The 20,269-nt window shown below is 46.7% G+C and overlaps 1 protein-coding gene across 1 annotated transcript in view; it reads left to right on the top strand.

Annotated features, from left to right (window-relative positions):
• Positions 1–20,269, top strand: part of RGS3 (regulator of G-protein signaling 3) — a 136,978-nt gene that overhangs the window by 6,158 nt on the left and 110,551 nt on the right. Inside the window, 5 exon segments of the mRNA XM_011998501.1 lie at positions 9,482–9,532; positions 13,004–13,056; positions 13,058–13,166; positions 14,117–14,211; positions 15,540–15,608. Coding sequence (XP_011853891.1) covers positions 9,503–9,532; positions 13,004–13,056; positions 13,058–13,166; positions 14,117–14,211; positions 15,540–15,608 — 356 coding nt within the window. The 5' untranslated portion in view covers positions 9,482–9,502.

The raw sequence follows: 20,269 nt of genomic DNA, 5'->3' as shown, positions 1-20,269 counted from the left end.
CTCACTCTGTCACCAGGCTGGAGTACAGTGGCACAATGTAAACTCACTGCAGCCTCCCTTCCCAGGTTCAAGTGATTCTCCTGGCTCAGCCTCCTCAGTAGCTGGGATTACAGGTGCCCACCACTGCGCCTGGCTAGTTTTTGTATTTTTAGTAGAGGCGGTGTTTTACCATGTTGGCCACACTGGTCTCGAACTCCTGACCTCATGTGATCTGCCTGCCTTGGCTTCCCAAAGAGAGTAAGTTTTTATAAATGTTCTGTGTGTACTTGAAAAGGATTCTGCAGCAGTTGGGTGCAGTGCTGTTTGTGTATGTCAAGTTTAGGTCAAGTTTGCTCTTTATATTGTTCAAATATTCTGTATCCTTGTTGATTTTTCCTGTTTTCTCTGTCAGTTACTAAGAGAGATATATTCAAATTCCCACTGCGATTATAAAATTGTCTATTTCCCATTGCAGTTCTGTCAGTTTTTCCTTTACATATGTTGAAGCTATATTAACAACATACAGATTTAGAATTATTATCTTTCTGGTGAGCTGAAATTTTTATTATGAAGTCTATTATTGTTGTGAAGTCTTCTTTATTTCTAGTAGGGATAAAGTCTACTTTTCCTGATATTAACATAGCTACCCATACTTCTTTCAGTTAATATTTACCTGACATATCTTTTTCCATCCTTTTTCTTTCAACCTTTCTGGATCTACATTGTAGACGTACTGTGTCTATAACAAAGAACAGGCACATGGCTGGGAGTGGTGAGTGGCCCAGGCTTGTAATCCCAGCACTTTGGGAGGCCGAGGCAGGAGGATCTCTCAAGCCCAGAAGTTTGAGATCAGCCTGGGCAACATAGTGAGACGTCATCTCTACAAAAAATAAAAAAAATTAGTTGGGCCTGATGGCATGCACCTGTGGTCCTAGCTACTTGGGAGGCTGAGGCAGGAGGGTCACTTGAGCCTAGGAGGTCAAGACTACACTGAGCTATGATTGTGACACTGTACCCTAGCCTGGGTGACAGAGTGAGACCATGACTCAAAACAAACAAACAAACAAACAAACAGTACAGGCACAGAGTTATTATTTTCTTCTCAATGCAGACCTAGGATGATACTTTCCTTCAAAAAAAACTTTGTTTGTCAGGTGCTTAGGGTCACTGGGATAGTCTTAATTCAGGGTTAGGACTGAGAGTACTTGAAGTCAAGCTGTAGTCCCTGGAGGAGTTGTGTCTGATTACAGTTCATCCTGTTCCTATGGAGCAACCCTTCAGGGTCCCTACGCAAAAGGTGGGGCTCAGAAGAACCCTGCTTCTCATTGGGCCCTGGTCCCTAGTTCCTATTCCTGTAGCCCTGAGAGGCAGGCAGAAACTCACTCAGCCTCTTGATCTCTCAATCAGCCCTCTGGAATTTGAAAACACTCCAGGAGAAAATTAGCCCAGAAAAACACTAGGCTTCCTTCTACAGTCCTCCATCCCCCTAGATCCTGCCTGGTAGCTCCTCTCTCTCTCTCGTTTATCTAAGAAGATGCTTTAACATACTTTGTTTAGCATTTCTGGTTTTCCTCAGTGGATCTGTCATCCCAGAAATGGAAGTCCCCTATATATGTTTTTTAAGCTTTTTGAGTTGGTTTTTGTTTTTTTCCTCCCTTTCTGCCTCTCTCGGTCCTTTTCTCCTCCCTCCCTGCCTCTTCTGTCCCTTCCTTCCCCGCTCCCTCTCTCCATCCCTCCTTCCTTTCTCCCTGCCTGCCTGCCTACCTGCAGTTGCCCAAGCAGGCGTTACTGGGACTGGAGAGTCCCTTTCCAAGAGGGCTCATTCACATGGCTCTTGGCAGGAGGCCTCAGTTCCTTGCTACCTGTAATTAGGAGGCTTCTGTTTCTCATTGCATGGACCTGTTCGTAGGATTGCTTGAGCTTCCTTATTATGTGGCAGCTGGCTTCCCTCTAGGCAAATGATACAAAAGTGAAAGCAAGAAAGAACTTCCATAAAAAGATGAGTAACCCGGTTCAAAAATGGGTGAAGGATTTCAATAGACATTTTTTCCAAAGAAAAATGGCTAACACATGAAAAAATACTCAATGTCATTAGTTATCAGGGAAATGCAAATTAAAACCATAATGAGATACAATTATACTAGAATGACTATAATAAAAAAAAGAGACAATAACAGGCATTGAAGAAGTTGAGGGGAAATTGGGACCCTTGTACATTGCCAGCCAGAATGTAAAATGGCGCAACCACTTTGGAAAAGTTTGGCAGTTCCTCAAACAGTTAAATGTAGAGTTACCATTTGACCCCGCAATTCTACTCCTAGGTATAAATCCAAGAAGAATGAAAACACATGATCACACAAACATATGTACACACGTGTTCAAAACGGCATTTTTCATAATAGCGAAAAAGTCGAAATAACCTGAAATATCCATCACCAGATGAGTGGATAAACAAAATGTGGTATATCCATACAATGGAATATTATTTGGCCACAAAAGGAATAAAATACCGATACGTATTTGGTGAACCTTGAATATGGGTGAACCTTGAAAACATTATGTTAAGTGAAAGAAGTCAATCACAAAAGACCACGTGTTGTGTGATTCTATTTACGTAAGTATCCAGAATAGGCAAGTCCTTAGAGACAGAAAGCAGATTAGTGGTTGACAGGGGCTGACGGGAGAAGGGAATAGGATGTGACTGAGAAAGAGTATGGGATTTCTTTTAGGAGAGGATGAAAATGTTCTAAAGTTAGTTAGAGGTGGTTGATTACAGAATCCTGTGAATATACTAAAAGAAAATTACATGCTTTAAATTGGTGAAGTGTGGCCGGGCGCAGTGGCTCAATCCCAGCACTTTGGGAGGCTGAGGTGGGTGGATCATCTAAGGTCAGGAGTTCGAGAGCAGCCTGGCCAACATGGTGAAACTCTGTCTCTACTAAAAATACAAAAAATTAGCCAGGTGTGGGTGGCGCATGCCTGTAATCCCAGCTACTCGGGAGGCTGAGACAGGAGAATAACTTGAACCTGGGAGGCAGAGGTTGCAGTGAGCTGAGATCACATCATTGCACTCCAGCCTGGGTGACAGAGTGAGACTCCATCTCAATAATAAATAAAATTGATGAAATGTATGATATGTTAATTATATCCCAATACAGCTGTTTAAAAAATAAGGAACTCATAATGCCTTTAATATCCTAATGTTGAAAGTCATCCATTGTAATTTCCACCACATTCTGTTTGTTAGAAGCAAGTCACTAAGTCCAGCCCATGTCTGAAGGGAGGAACTAGGCTTCACTTCTTGAAAGGAAGAGTATCAAAGACTTTGTTGACAAATTTTAAACCCATCATAGGTATAGGGAGGCTAACAGTGGGGGCCCTGGACTGCCTAAATGCAAACCCCAGCTCTGCTACTTACTGGCTGTGTGATTTGGACAACCTGTTTTAGCTCTTTTTTTTTTGAGCTGGGGTCTCACTCTGTTGCCCAGGCTGGAGTGCAGTGGTGTGATCATGGCTCACTGCAGCCTCAACCACCTGGGCTCCGGTGATCCTCCCGCATCAGCCTCCTGAGTAGCTGGTACTATAGGTGCACACCACCACGTCTGGCTAATTAAAAAAAAAGAAAAAGTTTTTGGAGAGACAGAGTCTTGCTGTGTTGCCCAGACTGGTCTCAAACTCCTGGCCTCAAGTGATCATCTTGCTTCAGCCTCCCAAAGTGTTGGGATTACAGATGTGAGCCACCATGCCCAGCTAACTTGTTTACCTCTTAATAATCTTCAGCTTCCTTGCCTGTAAATTGGGAAAAAAGTAGTAACCATTTCATGGAGTTATCATGAGGAATAAAGGAAATAAAAAGCTTTTAGTAAAGTGCTGAGTACCTAGTAAACCTCTAAGAAACACTGACTTTGTTCTCTCCATGTGTGTGCCTAGCCTGTTAGTTCACTATGGCCCTGAACTCTGGGTTGAGATGTGCATGAAGCCTGTAGGATGTTTGGGTCTGAGTCCCCACTGGACTGCTAGCCAAGATTAGATGCTGACTGCAGTAGATTCAGGAGTTTTATTTTACCAGCTTGCCCAGATGGACCTAGAATCCCTTGTGAGTGATCCATGGGCATCTAAATTATCAAGAGACCTGAATGCTAATTTATTAGTTTATGCTGAAAAATAGAATTTCTGACTTATGCTGGCCAGAGCAATCTCTTTCTGGAAGGAGAAAGAGCTCGGGAAACCACATTAGTATCAGCTTTCACAGGAAGCAGAGAGTCCAGGGGATTGAATTGACCCATCACAATTTTTATCCCGGCACTGTGAGTCCTACGTCCTCACCTTCACAAACCAGGGCCACTTTTTTGAATGGAACTCAAGGTTCTCCCTCTTTTAACACAGTAGCCATGGGAGAGTCTCCTGGGTTATGTCCGTAGAGCTCTGTGGCTGCCTGTTTCCCAGTGCCACTACAGCCTACCATTTCTCCCTTAGATCAAGCAGGCAGTGAAATTGGTAAACACGTGCTTAACCCTTTCTGAGCCTGAATCAGGGCTGGGGTGTGGATGAGGCAGCTGAAGACCACAGAGAGAGGGCGTGCCTGGCATCTGGCTGGGCTCCCTCTCTCCTGTGAGCAAGACTTGAGTACAGACGTGTCCTCATAAATGGAGGGGAAATCTGTGGATGTTAGTGGCTGGCTAGGCTCCATGTAGAACCAGCTGCCTTTGTATGTTCATCTGGATATTATCACCCTTCCTGTAGCTTTTAACATGTGACAGTTCTTAAATGGGCAGCAGCTTCTGGGGTGAATTGGATTTTAGGATGCCTGCTGCTTCATGCTAACCAGGCAAGTCCATCATAGATATATTCTCTGCACATCTCAGGGTGGCATGGGCTCCCCCTGGGACACATTCCAGCTGATCCCTGAGTCTAGCAAAGGTGGGGAGTCCCCATCTACTTCCTTTATTGTCTGAGTATGTCTCTTTCTAATGGTGGCCTGCGGGTTAGAGTTCATCTTCCTATGGTCCTCTATTGAGTGTTATCTGCCAGATTGAATTTCTTTAGCTGGTGTCCACATCCATTTCCATGGTGCCCAGTAAGTCTGAGCTCTTCAAGTCCTGTGCCCAGCAGTATATGGGTTTGTTGCCTTTTCCAGGCTTTCTGAAGCTGACTCCCGTCCAGTATTCTTCCTGCCATATGGGGCCCTGTCTATTTTCCCTTTGGCTCTGGGCCCTGGTACACGCTTGCAGCCTCTCTGGGCATCCATCACCACCTTTTGCACATAGTGTTGGTGCCCAACTGCGGTCTCATTGGAACAGGGAACATGCCCTGTCCAAGGGCCCTGCCCAACCTCGATGAGGATGACTTCAAGCCGTTTAGCCCGAACACTCCCCGAGTCTAGGGAGGAACTGGGAGTGTTGAAAAAACTAGAGGTGTAGGGGCGGGAATATTATTGAGAAAAGTTTTAGGTTTTTGTTTTTTGAGACAGGATCTGGTTCTATCATCCAGGCTGGAGTGCAGTTGTGCAATCATAGCTCACTACAACTTCAACCTCCAGGACTCAAGCAATCCTCCTGCCTCAACCTCCCAAGCAGCTGAGACTACAGGCATGCACCACAGTGCCCAGCTATTTTTTAAATTAATTTTTTGTAGAGAAGGGCTCTTGCTGTGTTGTCCAGCTTGGTCTCAAACTCCTGGGCTCAAGCGATCCTCCCACCTCAGCCTCCCAAAGTGCTGGGATTACAGGCACGAGCCACCACACCCCACAAAGACAAATTTTTAAGGGAACAAGCAAATTTCAGAACAATACATAGGGTGTGTATCTGTGGAGGGAGGCGAGTGGCGGGGTGGGGGGCGGTTCTGAAAGGATGCCAAATTAGCTGGTGCCTAGGTGAGCTGAAGACTCCAGGGATTAAGCCCAACTTCCCCTTCACCTGGAGGTTTCTTTCTCTAGATTGGAGACATTTCTAGGAGGCTGCCCTCTCTTTTTTTCATTTTCTTTTTTTTTTCTTTGAGACAGGTCTCACGCTGTTCCCCAAGGTCCAGGCTGGAGTGCAGTGATGTGACCATGGTTCACTGCAGGTTCAACCTCCTGGATTCAAGTGGTCCTCCCACCTCAGCCTCCTAAGCAGCTGGGACTATAGGATGTGCCACTATGCCCAGCTAACCTCTTGGTTTCTTGAGAAAAGCGGTGGCACCTGGTACTGTCCCTGATGGCTCTCTCTGTCCCTGGATCTGAAGGTTGTGTTGGCAAACACAGCGGGCACAGTAGAGGAGGTGCATGCTAGAGGGCTGTGGGTGTTCCAGAAGACTGTGCACAGGAAAGAGTGCTGGAGTCGGGGTGGAGTTCTAGTCTCCAGCCCTGGATTCTCTGGGCCCAGAGCAAATCACCTTCCATCTCAGGCATGACTGTTCTGGCTACAAAATGAGGAGACTGGACAAGATGACTTCAGGGACCTGTGTGTCAGACATTTGGTGGAGTAGCCTGATGAGGGGAAGGAGGGGACAGGCATGGCCGAGGGAGGGATCTTGTGAACTGGGGCTGGTGTGTCCTGGCCTGGGGAGCCTGGAGTCTGGTCTGCTGGGTTTGGTTTCTCTGCTGTAACAGGGTACAGGGCACCCTGGCCTTCCTGAGAAGCCCCTGGCTGGCAGGACCTGGAATGGGAGCTGTGCAGTACGGTGCAGACTCGTCTCAATCCCGAGTCAGCCTTTGTCCCTAGCCCTTCGTCAGCTCCAGCTTCCTGCTTGGCCTTGCCCAAGTCCCTGTCCTAGCCACTGGGCTGTGAGCCCTGTGAGGGCAGGTACCTACCCTGCCTCGTGCAGATGCCCAGCAAATATTTGCTAAATGGAATTAGTGACCATTTGTGTCTGGAGATGTCTTGACCCTGACTTCTGGGCAAAGGGCCACTGTTTGTTAGGTGATAGGTGTTGTGGAGCACAGGGCTCTTGTGGCTTTGGGAGCTGGCTTTGCACAGGTAGTAGTTTCAGAACAAATGTTTCATATTAAACATAGGTGTCTTTGAGTTGGTGAAATTCAACCCATGACTACTGGCTTCATTTGTCTGTTTCCAAACCTCCCTCTCTCCCACCCCACACTAGATCGGGCATAGTTTTCATAGGTTTCTTAACTCTAGGGAGCCAAAGTGAAGTAATTGCTCAAACTTCGAGATAATGATACCGTCAGTTCTCCCGGCGCCTTTCATCCAAGGAGTCCTCCTCACCCACCAGTGTTATCTGATCACAGCTTGGAGAGTGCCATAACCCCTATTATTAGCTCCACCTCACATCCATGGCCACTGTGGTCCTGAAAGAAGATGGCAGTTAGGGCTGGAACTGAAAGAGGATTCCTGGGCTTCTGAGATCTGGGTCCTGGACAGGAGAACAGCAGATATTTCTGATGGATGAAGGGCTGGACCAAGGTTTGCGGGAGCCTGAATTACTTGGGACTGAAGCTTAAACACCAGAAGTATGAGGGTCAAGTGATGTCTGGGTCACAGTGATTGGTGGACTTATTCAGAGTTAGGAAACACGAAGGGTTCTCCAAACCTGTCCTCTAACCAGCAACAAAGCACAGCCCCAGCCGCCAGCCTAGTTTCATGAGGCGTGTCCAGAGGTGCCAGATGGGATGATGAGGGGATGTCTCACTGTGCTGCGAGGGATTGTGGAAGGACTTTGGAGTTCAGGTCTAGAGGAAAGAGCCCAGAGAATGCAGAACTAGATCCGGGCAATGAAAGTTACTGAGCAACCACTGTCGGCTTAATATAAGATGCAGCATTGAATAATCAGAGCTCTTTCAAAGGGGAAAGGGCTCCCACCGCAGGAAGCAAGCTCCCCATCGCTACAGGTGACTGGAAAGGGGGAGGGCACTGCTAGCCAGGGTCGTTATAGATGGAGCCATGCCTGGGCTTTCTGGTAGATGTGCCTTGCCCTGCTCTCTGATGTCTCCAGTGCCTGTCCATGGGGTGGACTGAGTTTAGCAGCTTTTTGAGGTCCCAGGGAAAGTCTACTGGACTGAGAGAAACATTTTCGATGTTTGTTCCTCTTCCTCACCGAGGAAGAGAAGTGCGGCCCTCTCTTTCTTCTCTGTCTTGGCTGGAGGCCATTGGGTGTCTGTGAGGATGACCTGAAGTTTTGTCCTGTTTTTTCTTTTTTTAAAAACTTTAAACAAAAATAGGAAAAACCAGGGGATAAGCCTCGCCTGGCCACTCATTCTTGCCCTGCCTTCCAGCCCCGTCCTTCTGTTCTTTTTACATGTCCCCTCCCTCCCTGCTCTCCTCCCTTCCTCCCTGCTCTCTCTCCTCCTCCCCTCCTTTCTCCTGCCTCTTTCCTTCTTCCTTTGTTTCCTCTTTCCTTTCTTTTTAATTAAGAAGTGCTATAGTTCATTGATATATTCCAATTATTAAAACAACAATGGGGATAGACTGAAATTCCTCTTGACTACCCTCCTCCAAGTCCTAGTCTGTTCTCTAGAAGGGATCACTGTTTTTAGTTTGGCATCCTTTCAGAAACCCCCCTCCCCTGCCAGATACATACCCTATGTATTGTTCTGAAATGTGCATGTTCCTTTAAAAACTCATCTTTGTGGGATGTGGTGGCTCACGCCTGTAATCCCAGAACTTTGGGAGGCTGAGGTGGGAGGATCGCTTGAGCCCAGGAGTTTGAGACCAAGCTGGACAACACAGCAAGAGCCCTTCTCTATAAAAATTAGTTAAAAAATAGCGGGGCACTGTGGTGCATGCCTGTAGTCTCAGCTGCTTGGGAGGTTGAGGCAGGAGGATTGCTTGAGCCCAGGAGGTCAAAGCTGGAGTAAGCTATGATTACATGACTGCACTCCAGCCTGAGTGATAGAACCAGACCCTGTCTCAAAAACCAAACAAAAAAACCTAAAACTTTTCTCAATAATATTCTCCTGCCAGGTCATATGGAGCTCCTCCATTCTTTATAACAGCTCATACTATTCCATGTACAGCTATAGATGGTTTACTTCACTATTTCTATATTGATGAACATTTCAGGTATTTCCAGTTTTTCCTTAAACAATGCTGTAGTGCCATCCTTTGTGTGCACATGTTTGTGTTTGTCTACAATAGTGACCTGGAATGAAGACTTTTAGGTGGAAGAATATGCACATTTAAATTTCAGTAGATCTTGGCAGAAATTACCCTCCATTTACACTCCCTCCAACAGAGAATGAGAGTACTTGTTTTCCTACACCTTTACCAACATTTGACAATGGCCCAGCAGTGAGAGCTCCCAGCATCCACCTGGCTGCCCGTACAGTAGTGAGCTTCCCATCACCAGAGGGGCACAAGCAAGGCTAGACAACCACTGCTGGAGGCATTCAAAAGGGACAGCTGATGTGGTAGGTGCGGCTGAACTCTGAGGTCCCTTCCAGAGACTGTGTGAGTCTTTGAATGGCTTCACACGAACAAAACAGCATTCCTGTCACCTTTCCTCCAGTTTTTTCCATCATACCCACCAGGGAGCTGAGGCAAGGTTGTTTCTGTTGCTGTTTCCTTAGGTCAGCTGAGGCTGTCCATTGATGCCCAGGACCGGGTTCTGCTGCTTCACAGTGAGTACGGCTTTGTGCAGGCTCACCAAGGAAGGGGCGGGCCACTCAGCTTCCTGCCTGGGGCTGGGGTCAGGGGATGGTGGCACCATGAGCCAAGGCTTCTTTTCTCATCCTTGTATAGTGTCCTGCCATGTGTCTATTGATAAAAGCCAGTATTCACCTGGGGCTCTTTCTACAGAGCAGCCCTGGTTCTGCCTTGGATATGTCTGGAGTCCACATGGTAGACCTTTCTCACTGACAGGCTACAGTTGCCCCTGGGTATCTCAATTTCCTTCTTGGCCCCAGTGGAGCAGGGTCACAGAAGAGTTTTCCTATCTTCCCTCCCTTCTTTAATTCCATCTTTTCTTCTTTTCTCTATTTTTCTCATTCATTCGTTTATTCATTGGTTGACATGCAGCATAGTATAATGGCTAAGATCACAGTCTTTGGAGCCAGACCACTATAATTTGCACCCTGGCTCTGATTACTTGCTGAGTGGCCTTGAACAAGCTCAGTTTTCTCATCTGTCAAGTAGTGGTGGTAATAGTATGTATCTTACAGGTTGCTACAAAGATTAATGAGTTACTATTAGTAAAGTGCTTAGAACAGTGCTGAACTTGTAGTCAATCCTGTATAAGTTTTTGTTACATAAAATAGAAAACTGGCCAGGCTCGGTGGCTCACGTCTGTAAACCCAGCACTTTGGGAGGCCGAGGCGGGTGGATCACGAGGTCAGGGGTTTGTGCCCAGGCCTACGTAGTGGCCAACATAGTAAAACCCCGTCTCTACTAAAAATACAAAAAAATTAGCTGGGCGTGGTGGCAGATGCCTGTAATCCCAGCTACTTCGGAGGCTGAGGCAGGATAATTACTAGAACCTGGGAGGCGGAGGATGCAGTGAACCGAGATCATGCCACTGCACTCCAGCCTGGGTGACAGTACGAGACTCCCTCTCAAAAAAAAATAAAAACAAAGAAAACCATACATTCCAAAAATAGCGACTGAGCATTAGCTCTGTGCTAGGGGCTGGGAACACCAAGGAGAAGCACCCACCCCTGTCCAGGTGGTGTTGATGGGATGTCAGAGAAGACTTGGCGGAGGGGGTGATAACTACACAGTATCCTGAAGGAGGAATGGGCGTGAGCCAGGCAGAGAGGAGCAGGGAGGGTGTGGCTAGCACTTCATGCACAGGGCTAGCAAGTGCAAAGGCCTAGGGGTCAGAGAGAGCAGGATGCATTTGAAGAGCTGTCTAGCATGGCTGGAGCACAGCACAGGAAGAGTTCATACTCCACCTGTTTGTCTGTCCATGTGTCCATCCTTCCATCCAGCACATAAATAGTTACATGAGTTGCTCTCATGGCCCCCACTGCCAGGACGCTTCTGTTTAGCGCAGAAGGCCCTATCTCTCCAGCCTCCGTGGCTCTTGCTGCTGAAGGTACCCTCCACCGCCAGCTCTATCCAGTTACATGCATTCCCTTGAATTCATCTTGCTTGCTCCTGCCTCTGTGCCTTTGCACCCGCTGTTCACTGTGCCTGGAATAACCTATCTTTTTTTTTTTTTTTTAACTCCTTTTGAAAAATAACTCTCTCTCTGCTCTGATTTTGCAAGAAATATGCCTGCCTTCATCATCATTAAGACTCAGGAAGGAAGGCTCATTTTGCCTTATTATTTCCCCCTCCAGGAATCATCCCCCCGACCCACCTGTCTGGGCTGGGTTTATTGCTTTCTCCTTTGTGTCTTTGTCACAGCCCTGACTACACTGTGCCACCTGTGTCTGGTCTCTCCGTCAGACTGAGAATGCAATGAGGGCAGGGACTGGGTCCGGTTCATTGCCACTGCTGGCCAGAGAGACCCAGGAGGTCACCAGGCCTGGGTCCTGCCCTCAAGAACCATGCCCTTGAGGGAAGGGATGCACACAGGAACAGTAACTAGGATACTGGGCAGAGTAGACTAGTAGGCACTTGGGTCCTCTGGTCCTGGCCATGGGGGGCTCAAAGTGAAGTTCCCAAGGAGCAGTAGAGGGGTGTTCTCTGCCTGCCAGGGCCTGACTCCGGCTGTGCAAACAGTTTTTGCAAAATGCATCTTGGACTCCACCACTCCATTTGTCCTGCACAGTTTGCTTTGGCTTCACCCCAGTCTCAGGCCCTTCATCCCTTCCCGCCAGTCCCCACTCCTTCCTTTGGCTTCCCAGACCTTGCACCTCAGACTACTGGGAGCACTGTCTGAGCTGAACCCTAGGGCTCAATGAAAACCAGACATAAGGCTGGGTGCAGTGGCTCACGCCTGCAATCCCAGCACTTTGGGAGGCTGAGGCGGGTGGATCACCTGAGGTCAGGAGTTTGAGACCAGCCTGACTAACATGGAGAAACCCTGTGTCTACTAAAAATACAAAATTAGCCAGGAGTGGTGGCACATGCCTGTAATCCCTGCTACTCGGCAGGCTGAGGCAGGGGAATCATTTGAACCCGGGAGGTGGAGGTTGCAGTGAGCTAAGATGGTGCCATCGCACTCCAGCCTGGGCAACAAGAGGGAAACTCCATCTCAAAACAAAAACAAAAACAAAAAGAAAAGAAAACAAAAACAAACAAAAAAACAGATGTAAAAGGAGATAGAACAGAGGCTCAGGTTCTATCAGGTCTACTGTCTGCTTTCTATAGACCTCAGGCAAATGGTGCTGCTTAGTGTTGGGACCACACTTGCACCCACCCCACACCTCTCCCCTTGCCTTTATTTATTACCTCTCCCCTTGCCTTTATTTATTATTATTTTTCTTTAGAAAACATGTTTTGAACAATTACTTATTTACCAGGCACTCCTCTGAGCGCTTCAGACACTTTACTTCATTTAATTGGCACAACTACCATGTGAAGTGCATGTTATTATCACTAATCCATTAAAATGGCAAATTCTGTCCCAGGCAAAGCAACTCACTCTAGCTTATATGATGAGTAAGCAGTGCAGCTAGATTCATGCCTGGGTCCATCATCCCCTGAGGCCCCAGCTTGTGACGCCTGTGCTGTGCTGTCTGCCAGCCACGGCAAGGCTCACGGCACACCGTGAGTGCCACAGCATGGCTCATGGCACACGGTCAGCGGCCCCTTCATTCCTAGAAGGCAGTCTTGTGTGGTAGAGCACTGGGCTGGGAGTCAAGAGACATGGGTTCCAAATCCAACGGTCATTCCCATTGTTCTGTGATTGTGGGCAAGTTTCTTACTATCTTTGTGCCCACCGAAGCCTCATTTTCCCCATTACATGAAGGGTTGGATTCTATAAACTGTAGTTCTCTTCCAGCTGTAAGATTCAGGGAATTGAATATACTCCATTCATTTGGTGAGTTGAATTGGCAGCATTGGTGAGGGTGCTGCCAGAGCGTGGGAGATGGTGGGAATGGCCTAGACTGGAGCAGGTTAGTAGCCATTGGTGGTTACGCAGGTTAAGGGCCTGGTAGTAGGGGTCATAGCCCTGCTACTCAGAGATATGCTTTTCTTTTCAGGTCTCTTTATTTGTGTGGGTGGATATTCCTATGTGTGTCTCTCTTTCTCGCTGTGTGTGTGTATGTTTCCATTCATCCACCCCAATGTCTGAATTCTCTTTTAGTTATAGAAGGTAAAGGCCTGATCAGCAAACAGCCTGGAGCCTGTGATCCGTATGTAAAGGTATGTGGTGGGGCCAGAGGTGGGGAGCGGGATATTGAGGGGTCATGTTACTGGGCTCAGTCCCAAGGTCCCAGCATACCTGTGGGGCTGGTGACCTTTGAGGAGGCAGTTGCCATCTCACTCATCTTGTCAATAGGCATTTATTGGGCCCAGTGCTGGAACAGACCCATTCCCTTAGCTTGGCTGGGTCCCTGGCGCTTCCTGCAATAGCCAAAATCTTAAGGGAGATCTTGGTCATCCACATAGGTGGGCACAGTGAGTATGTGGATGGCTGAAATCCACAGGCGATCCCAAGCCTTCTTGTGAAAAGCACCGTTTTCATCCACTTTCCCCCCAAACTAGGGGCAGGATGGCCAGATTTGGGCAGTAGAGTGGAGGGAGTGTCTCTGAGAGCTGGAAGATCCTTCTGGGTTGGCTTTTGCTGTAAAGACAGGGTCCTTGCAGGAGTGGGGCTCTACTTTCACTGAGAGCCAAAGGCCAGAAACTTCCTAAAGTGTGGCAGCTGGGGTGCCAGGTGCTGGCACTCAGCGTTCTTCCTGAAGGCTTCAGGCTGATCAGAGGCCCCTGCTGGCAAGGACTTGATCAGGAGCAGGGCTAGAACAGCCCTGGGGTGAGAGCATGGATTTGGGGCCTTGGCAGGAGGCTGACCTGGAACCTTTGTGAAGGGAACATTCCGCAGCTGCTGGGAACTTATAAGAGAGGAGGCCTTTCACTTCTGGGGAAACCATTCTGTTTGGGGGAGGAGCAGAGATGATAAAGTTGTACCACAGCTCTGGCTGAGCCGTGGCTGCCTTTTTGGTACCACCCACCATGAGGCCCTGTCCTGGCATCTGCTTCCAATGCCTCTTGCTCTGGGCTCCTTGTTCCAACTTGGAGATGTGCAAAGTCAGCTGCTGAGCTTAGGTGGGCCATGAGATCCGCTAATCATGCTTCCTTTTTTCCAATTCAAGATTTCTTTGATCCCTGAAGATAACAGACTACACCATCAGAAGACGCAGACTGTTCCAGACTGCAGAGACCCAGCTTTCCACGAGCACTTCTTCTTGTAAGAGTCTGATGCAGCTGGGCCCTAGAGAGGAGAGGGAAGGAGTGTTTATCTGGAAACAGCTCTGTTTGCCAAATCTAGAACTAGGTCTATGAAAAAAAAAAACAAAAAAACCTCACAACAAAACAGTGCCTTCTAAAGGATGTCTTTGTTTTCTCACTCACTCATGTCCTTGCATCCCTGGCACCGGGCCCAGCCGTGAGGTCCACAGTGATAAGGTATCACTTGGCTGGCTCTCATAACTAAAATGCCCAGCCTGGGTCTGGCAGCCCCTAAAAAGTGTAGGCAATTTCCCACTGTGCCTTGGACCAAGCTTTCTCCTTTAGCTGAAGGAATTTTCCAAGCTGAAGGATGTTTTACCTCCCTGCCCCCCTTTTTACTTCAACTTTCTAACCTCTCTGAGTCTTGGCTTCCTTATTTGTAAAATGGGGCTAATAATAGTAGCAACCTCAGAGAGCTATGGGGTATAAATGGGACAGTATAACATAACACAGAGTACCAGCTATTATTATTTCTTTCCCCAATCTCTAAACTCTGGGGCCAATGGGAAGGTAAGGGACATTTTGTATTTTCCTATTAGTGAAAATTAATAATAATATTTTGGTTTTTTTCTTACTACATAAAGTAATTTTGGTTATGATAGGAAAATAGAAAATATAGATGAGTAAAAAGAAGAAAATAGAAAACACCTATTGCCTTCCTACTTACAGATATGCCCTACTGTATTTCTTTTCAGACCTTTTAATTTGTGTGGGTGTGTATGTTTGCATGTGTGTGTATGTCTGTGTGTGTCTGTTTACAAAAATGGAATTTTTTTTTTTTTTTGAGACGGACCAGGCTGGAGTGCAATGGCGCAATCTCGGCTCACTGCAAGCTCCGCCTCCTGGGTTTACGCCATTCTCCTGCCTCAGCCTCTGGAGTAGCTGGGACTACAGGCGCCCGCCACCACGCCCGGCTAATTTTTTTGTATTTTTAGTAGAGACAGGGTTTCACTGTGTTAGCCAGGATGGTCTTGATCTCCTGACCCCATGATCTGCCCGCCTCGGCCTCCCAAAGTGCTGGAATTACAGGCGTGAGCCACCACGCCCGGCCCAAAAATGGAATTGTTTTATAATAGCATGTTGTAACCTCCTTTTTATGCTTAACAACATAATATAAACTGTTTTATGCATGGAGGTACTCATCTCTTACTTTATTTGTAATATAGTTTATTTAACCAGCTGTTGATGTTACTTCCACATTTTTGGAATTATGACTGACTCTATGAGTCAGCCATGGTCTAGAGCTCGGCCCTTACTAACACTCCAATGGTCTGATTGACTTTGCAGTCCTGTCCAAGAGGAGGATGATCAGAAGCGTCTCTTGGTTACTGTGTGGAACAGGGCCAGCCAGTCCAGGTGAGGAGAGCTGCTGAGCTGGAGGGGGACTCTGCTCTGGGCTAGTGGGTGACAGCCAGGTGGCCAGCATACAGCAGGGGTTCGATTAGTGCTTTCTGGATAAATGAGTGTTAGTGGCAATACTAAATTGCAGAGGCTGCCCCTCCTTGAGTCCCCATCACTCCAGGTGTTACCAAGGACTGTGTTATCAATGAGCATTTGCTGAGCACTTGGTATCAAACGAGGCACTGTGCTGATCACTGGGGATGCCAACCAGCCTACACACGAATTTTATTCTCAAGGTGCCCACTATTCAGGTGGGGACACCAGGCGCTGCATGGAGAGAAATTACAATGACAACATGTACATGCTCAGTTCTATAGGACTCTAAGCACCTTGAAAAACAGGCTTATTTCTTTTTTAGTCATCATGGTACCTAGTGCCTAGCACATAGGTTTTTATTAGATATTAGCTGCATGAATAAAAGAATGACATGAGTAATAAAGACCATCAGTATGGGAAGAGGGAGAATTCACGGTGGTCTGAGATGATCAAGGGAGGCTTCATGGAAAAAGTGGAATTTTGAACTTGGGCACAGATGAAGAATAATACAACTAAAGGTCGGAAATGATGTTCCAGGCAGGGCACAGCATGAGCAAAGGCAATGAGGCAGAAATACTCGCTGTAAGCTCAGGCTGCCATGATGAGACCAAGTGGAGGAGTATAGAAGTTTTGTGTAGGAGAATCCTAACAGGCTGGTCTTGCAGGCAGTGCAGGACACAGGAGGGCAGAAGTGGCCATTAGTGACGGCAGTTAGAGCGGAGCAGGGGAGGAGTGCTGGGCAGATGAGCATGATAATTGGCTGTTAAGTGACAGCAATGGACTGCCATGGCCCACGGTTAGCGGCAGTGGCTCATTTGGCTGGTGCAGCGTAACGAATCTGGGATACCCCATTGTCAGGATCATTTGTGGAGCAATCACATCACTGAATGGTGACTGAAAAGGGGCTTCCGTGAATGAAAATCAGCTCAAGTCAACATCTGAGACCTGGAAAACATTTTTGGGTTCAATGCTCTTTAGTACCCTAAATGTTATTAGCTAATATGATTTTAAAGTCAGGGTGCATTTAATCTACAAAATGAAGGATTTCCTTTTTAATAAAGTATCCACTTTTCATCATAGGGTAGTATAGTATAATAAACCTCATTCATTCATTCATTCATCCATCCATCCAGCTGCCATTTCCTGGGTATCACTGTGGCAACAACATGCTGGGGATGCATGCATAGGGTCAAAGACTTTCCTATTGGATCACTGATAGAGACTTGGAGCTGAGAGTGAGGAGGGGGACATCATGTTAATAACAAGAGCAATGGCTGACTGAGTGCTGACCTAGAGCCAGGGGTTAACAGTGCAGATTCAAAATCTCATTTAATTCTTACAACAACTCTAAGAAGAGTATGGTTTTGTCCTAAGTTTTCAGAAGAGGAAACTAAAGTTTTGAGAGGTTAGGAATTTGCCTAAGGTCATACAGCCAGTTAACAATAGAGCCAGGATGGAATCCAGGCAGTCAGACCCCGGGGTCCTTCCTCTCAACACTGTACTGACTCATGGGTGGACAGGTGAAAGGACAGAAGAAAGAGCCAGTAAAGTAGAGAGGGCAGGGCAAGAGTGGAGTGAGGAGGGATCTGTAAACTCATTGATGTTGCTGGAAGGTTAAGTACAAAGTAGGGACTGGCTAAAGATTAGCTGAAGAGGTTGGTATAAGCCAAGTCAGATGATTCTGTAGATTGTCTTTGGAGTGTGAGGTTTCTCCTAAGGGCCGGTGGTTCTCGATCCTGGATATGCATCAGAATTCCTTGGGATGCTTGTCAGGAACCTGGATTCTCAGGTGCCATGTCAGATTAATTACATCCAACTCTTCATGGGCAGGGCTGAGAAATCTGCATTTAAACATGTTTGCAGGGTGAACCTCCTGCAGCCACTTTGGTGTTTGGGAATGTCTGGCCATTGGGAGATACTGAAGTGTGTCGAGCCAGGGAATGACGGATGCACATTCTAGATCTATCGCGTTGGTAGGTCTTTGGAAGGTTGGGGTGAGAGAGAGGCTTTGGGCTAGGGAGGGGAAAACAGACTCAGGCCATATTTAGGAGATTAAATCAATAGTGTTTAGTGGTGATTTGGCTGTGAGAGCAGTGTGAGAAGTCAAGGGTAACTCCTGGGTGGCTGGCGGTGTCTCCACCTAAGACAGAGTTACTGGAGGTGGAGGTGAGTCAGCTTGGGATATGATGAGATGCAGGTGCTTGGAGGGGAGCCAGGTCAGAGCTGTGAAGGAGGACTTGTCTTTGCCTACCTGTAACTTGGGAGACAGAGAGATGGGAGCCACAAGCAGGAAGGCAGTGGGTGAAATTCTGAGCAAGTGAGATGTCAAGGAAGAACATTGAGTGCTAAGGATCAAGGGTCTGATCCCTGTCTTTGAAGGGACAGGCCAATGAAGGGAAGGTCCTGAAGGAGACAGCAGAGTGTCAGAGAGGCATATGGACACCCAGCAAGCCCTTTGGGTGGAAGCAGACACCAAACTGCTGGAGAAGGAGCCAGTCATGCCCTTCATGGTTTTTGGAAAAGAGAATGAGGCCAGGGAAAGTGAGTCAGCATCATGGGGCAGTGTCTCCACATGTTGCCTATTTTGGGAAAGTGAGATGCCTTATTAAAGAAAATACAGCCAAACTCACAGTCACAGTCCCAGCCCGAAGCTCAAGAGGATCAGGGCCTTTGGAGCAGAGGGCCCTGTGAAGCTGTGAGCAGTATGCAGGCTGGCCTGGCCTCCTTGCACTCTCCTCATCCTCTCTCCTTTGTTGATCCATTTCGGAGCAAGAAGACCTCTGAGCTGGAGGAGGCAGACAGAGTGATTGCAGGAAACTTTGGCTCTGCTGAATGCTCTCAAATCAAATTGTGCCTCTCCGAAGGACGGACATTCAACTTATCAACATGAAAGACAGTTGTGGAAGGAAGGAAACAAACATTTACGGAATTCTTCTCTGTGCCAAGCACTTTACATACATTACCTCATTTTATCCTCATCATGATCCTGAGAGGTAGGAATTATTATTGCCCCTCTCTTTAGAGAAGAGGAAACTGAGGCTTATGAAAGCCGAGGCACTTGCTTGAGGTTATGTAACAGACATTAAGCACATGGCACACATTATGCAATTTAACCCTCACAGCACCATAAGAGGTAGGTATTATTATTACTGTTCTTTTATAGGTGAGGAAACAGGCACAGGGGCGTTAGGTAACTTGCCTAAGGTAACACAGATAGGGTGCCATGAAAACAGGATGTAAATGCAGGCAAGCTGACGCCAAGCCCAGGTTCTTGTAGCCACATTACAGTACACTTGACCATCTCACATGGATGATAAATGACTCCAGAGCATACTCTTTCTGTGTCAGTATGCTTGCTCCTCAGGACTCAGGCTGCTTCTCATTGCATTTATAGTGTAGTTTCATTGACTGATTGTTTGATTGATTGAGACAGGATCTCACTCTGTCACCTAGGCTAGAGTGCAGTGGTATGATTAGAGCTTACTGCTGCCTCAAACTCCTGGGCTCAAATGATCCTCCAGCCTCAGCCTCCTGAGTAGCTGGGACTACAGGTGCATGTCACCACACCCAGCTAATTAAATTTTTTTTGCTTTTGTGGAGACGGTGCCTAGCTATGTTGCCCAGGCTGGTCTCCAACTCCTGGCTGCAAGTGCTCCTTCTGCCTCAGCCTCCCAAAGTGCTAGGATTACAGACATGAGCTACTGCAGAATTTATAGTGGAGTTTTATGTAAATTATTCAGCCAAATGTGTGGTGGTCACCTTTTGAAACTGATAGGAGATAACAGGAAAGCGTCTGTTTCGCTAATTCTCACTATCCTTCCGGGGATGGCTGTGAACTTGTATTAGAGAACAAGATGATCTACAAAGAAGTTCTGGGGAGGGCCAGATGATTTCAGTTCATCATGGTGATCACAGTGGGAACTGAGGAGAACCAGGCCTCAGCACAGTCGATTTTGGCTTAGCTTTGACTAGCTGTGTGATGTGACCACGGGTCAGTCCCTTTCCCATGCTGAGCCTCAATTTCCTTGTCAGTAGAATGCAGTGATCACTAATGTTTCTTTCAGCTTCAAGGTTCTGTGAGCTTTTTTATAGGCTCTTTCAAATGCATGCAGAGGTACAAAGTATCATATAATAAACCCTCATATACTCATAGCACAGTTTCATCAATTATCAATATATGGCCAATCTTATTTCATTTACACCCATCCACTTTCCCCTTCTCCAGTGAATTATTTTAAAGCAAATTTAATTATTTTAAAACCTCATCTCATCAGTATATATTTCTAAAAGATGGCTTTAAAAAATAATCATGATGACATTATCACACTTAAAAATTAATAGTAATTCCTCAATATGCCATTGAATATGGAACTCAGCTATTTAAAAATTCTGTTTGATAATATGGCGAAAGCCAAATTGAAGCTTCTAGTATTAATCGTAGCATTTTCAGAATTTGTGGTCAGGGAACAGACTTGGAGAGAATTATAATGTTATGTACTAAGGTAAAAAATGCATATATGTATTATATTTATACCTCCAAAGATTATCTTCAATATATATTACATATTATTATAAATTAT

The sequence above is a fragment of the Mandrillus leucophaeus genome, unplaced genomic scaffold (assembly GCF_000951045.1).
Source record: "Mandrillus leucophaeus isolate KB7577 unplaced genomic scaffold, Mleu.le_1.0 Scaffold572, whole genome shotgun sequence".
NCBI lineage: Eukaryota > Metazoa > Chordata > Mammalia > Primates > Cercopithecidae > Mandrillus > Mandrillus leucophaeus.
The sequence above is the reverse complement of the archived record's forward strand: the minus strand, read 5'-3'. Positions and strand labels throughout refer to the sequence as shown.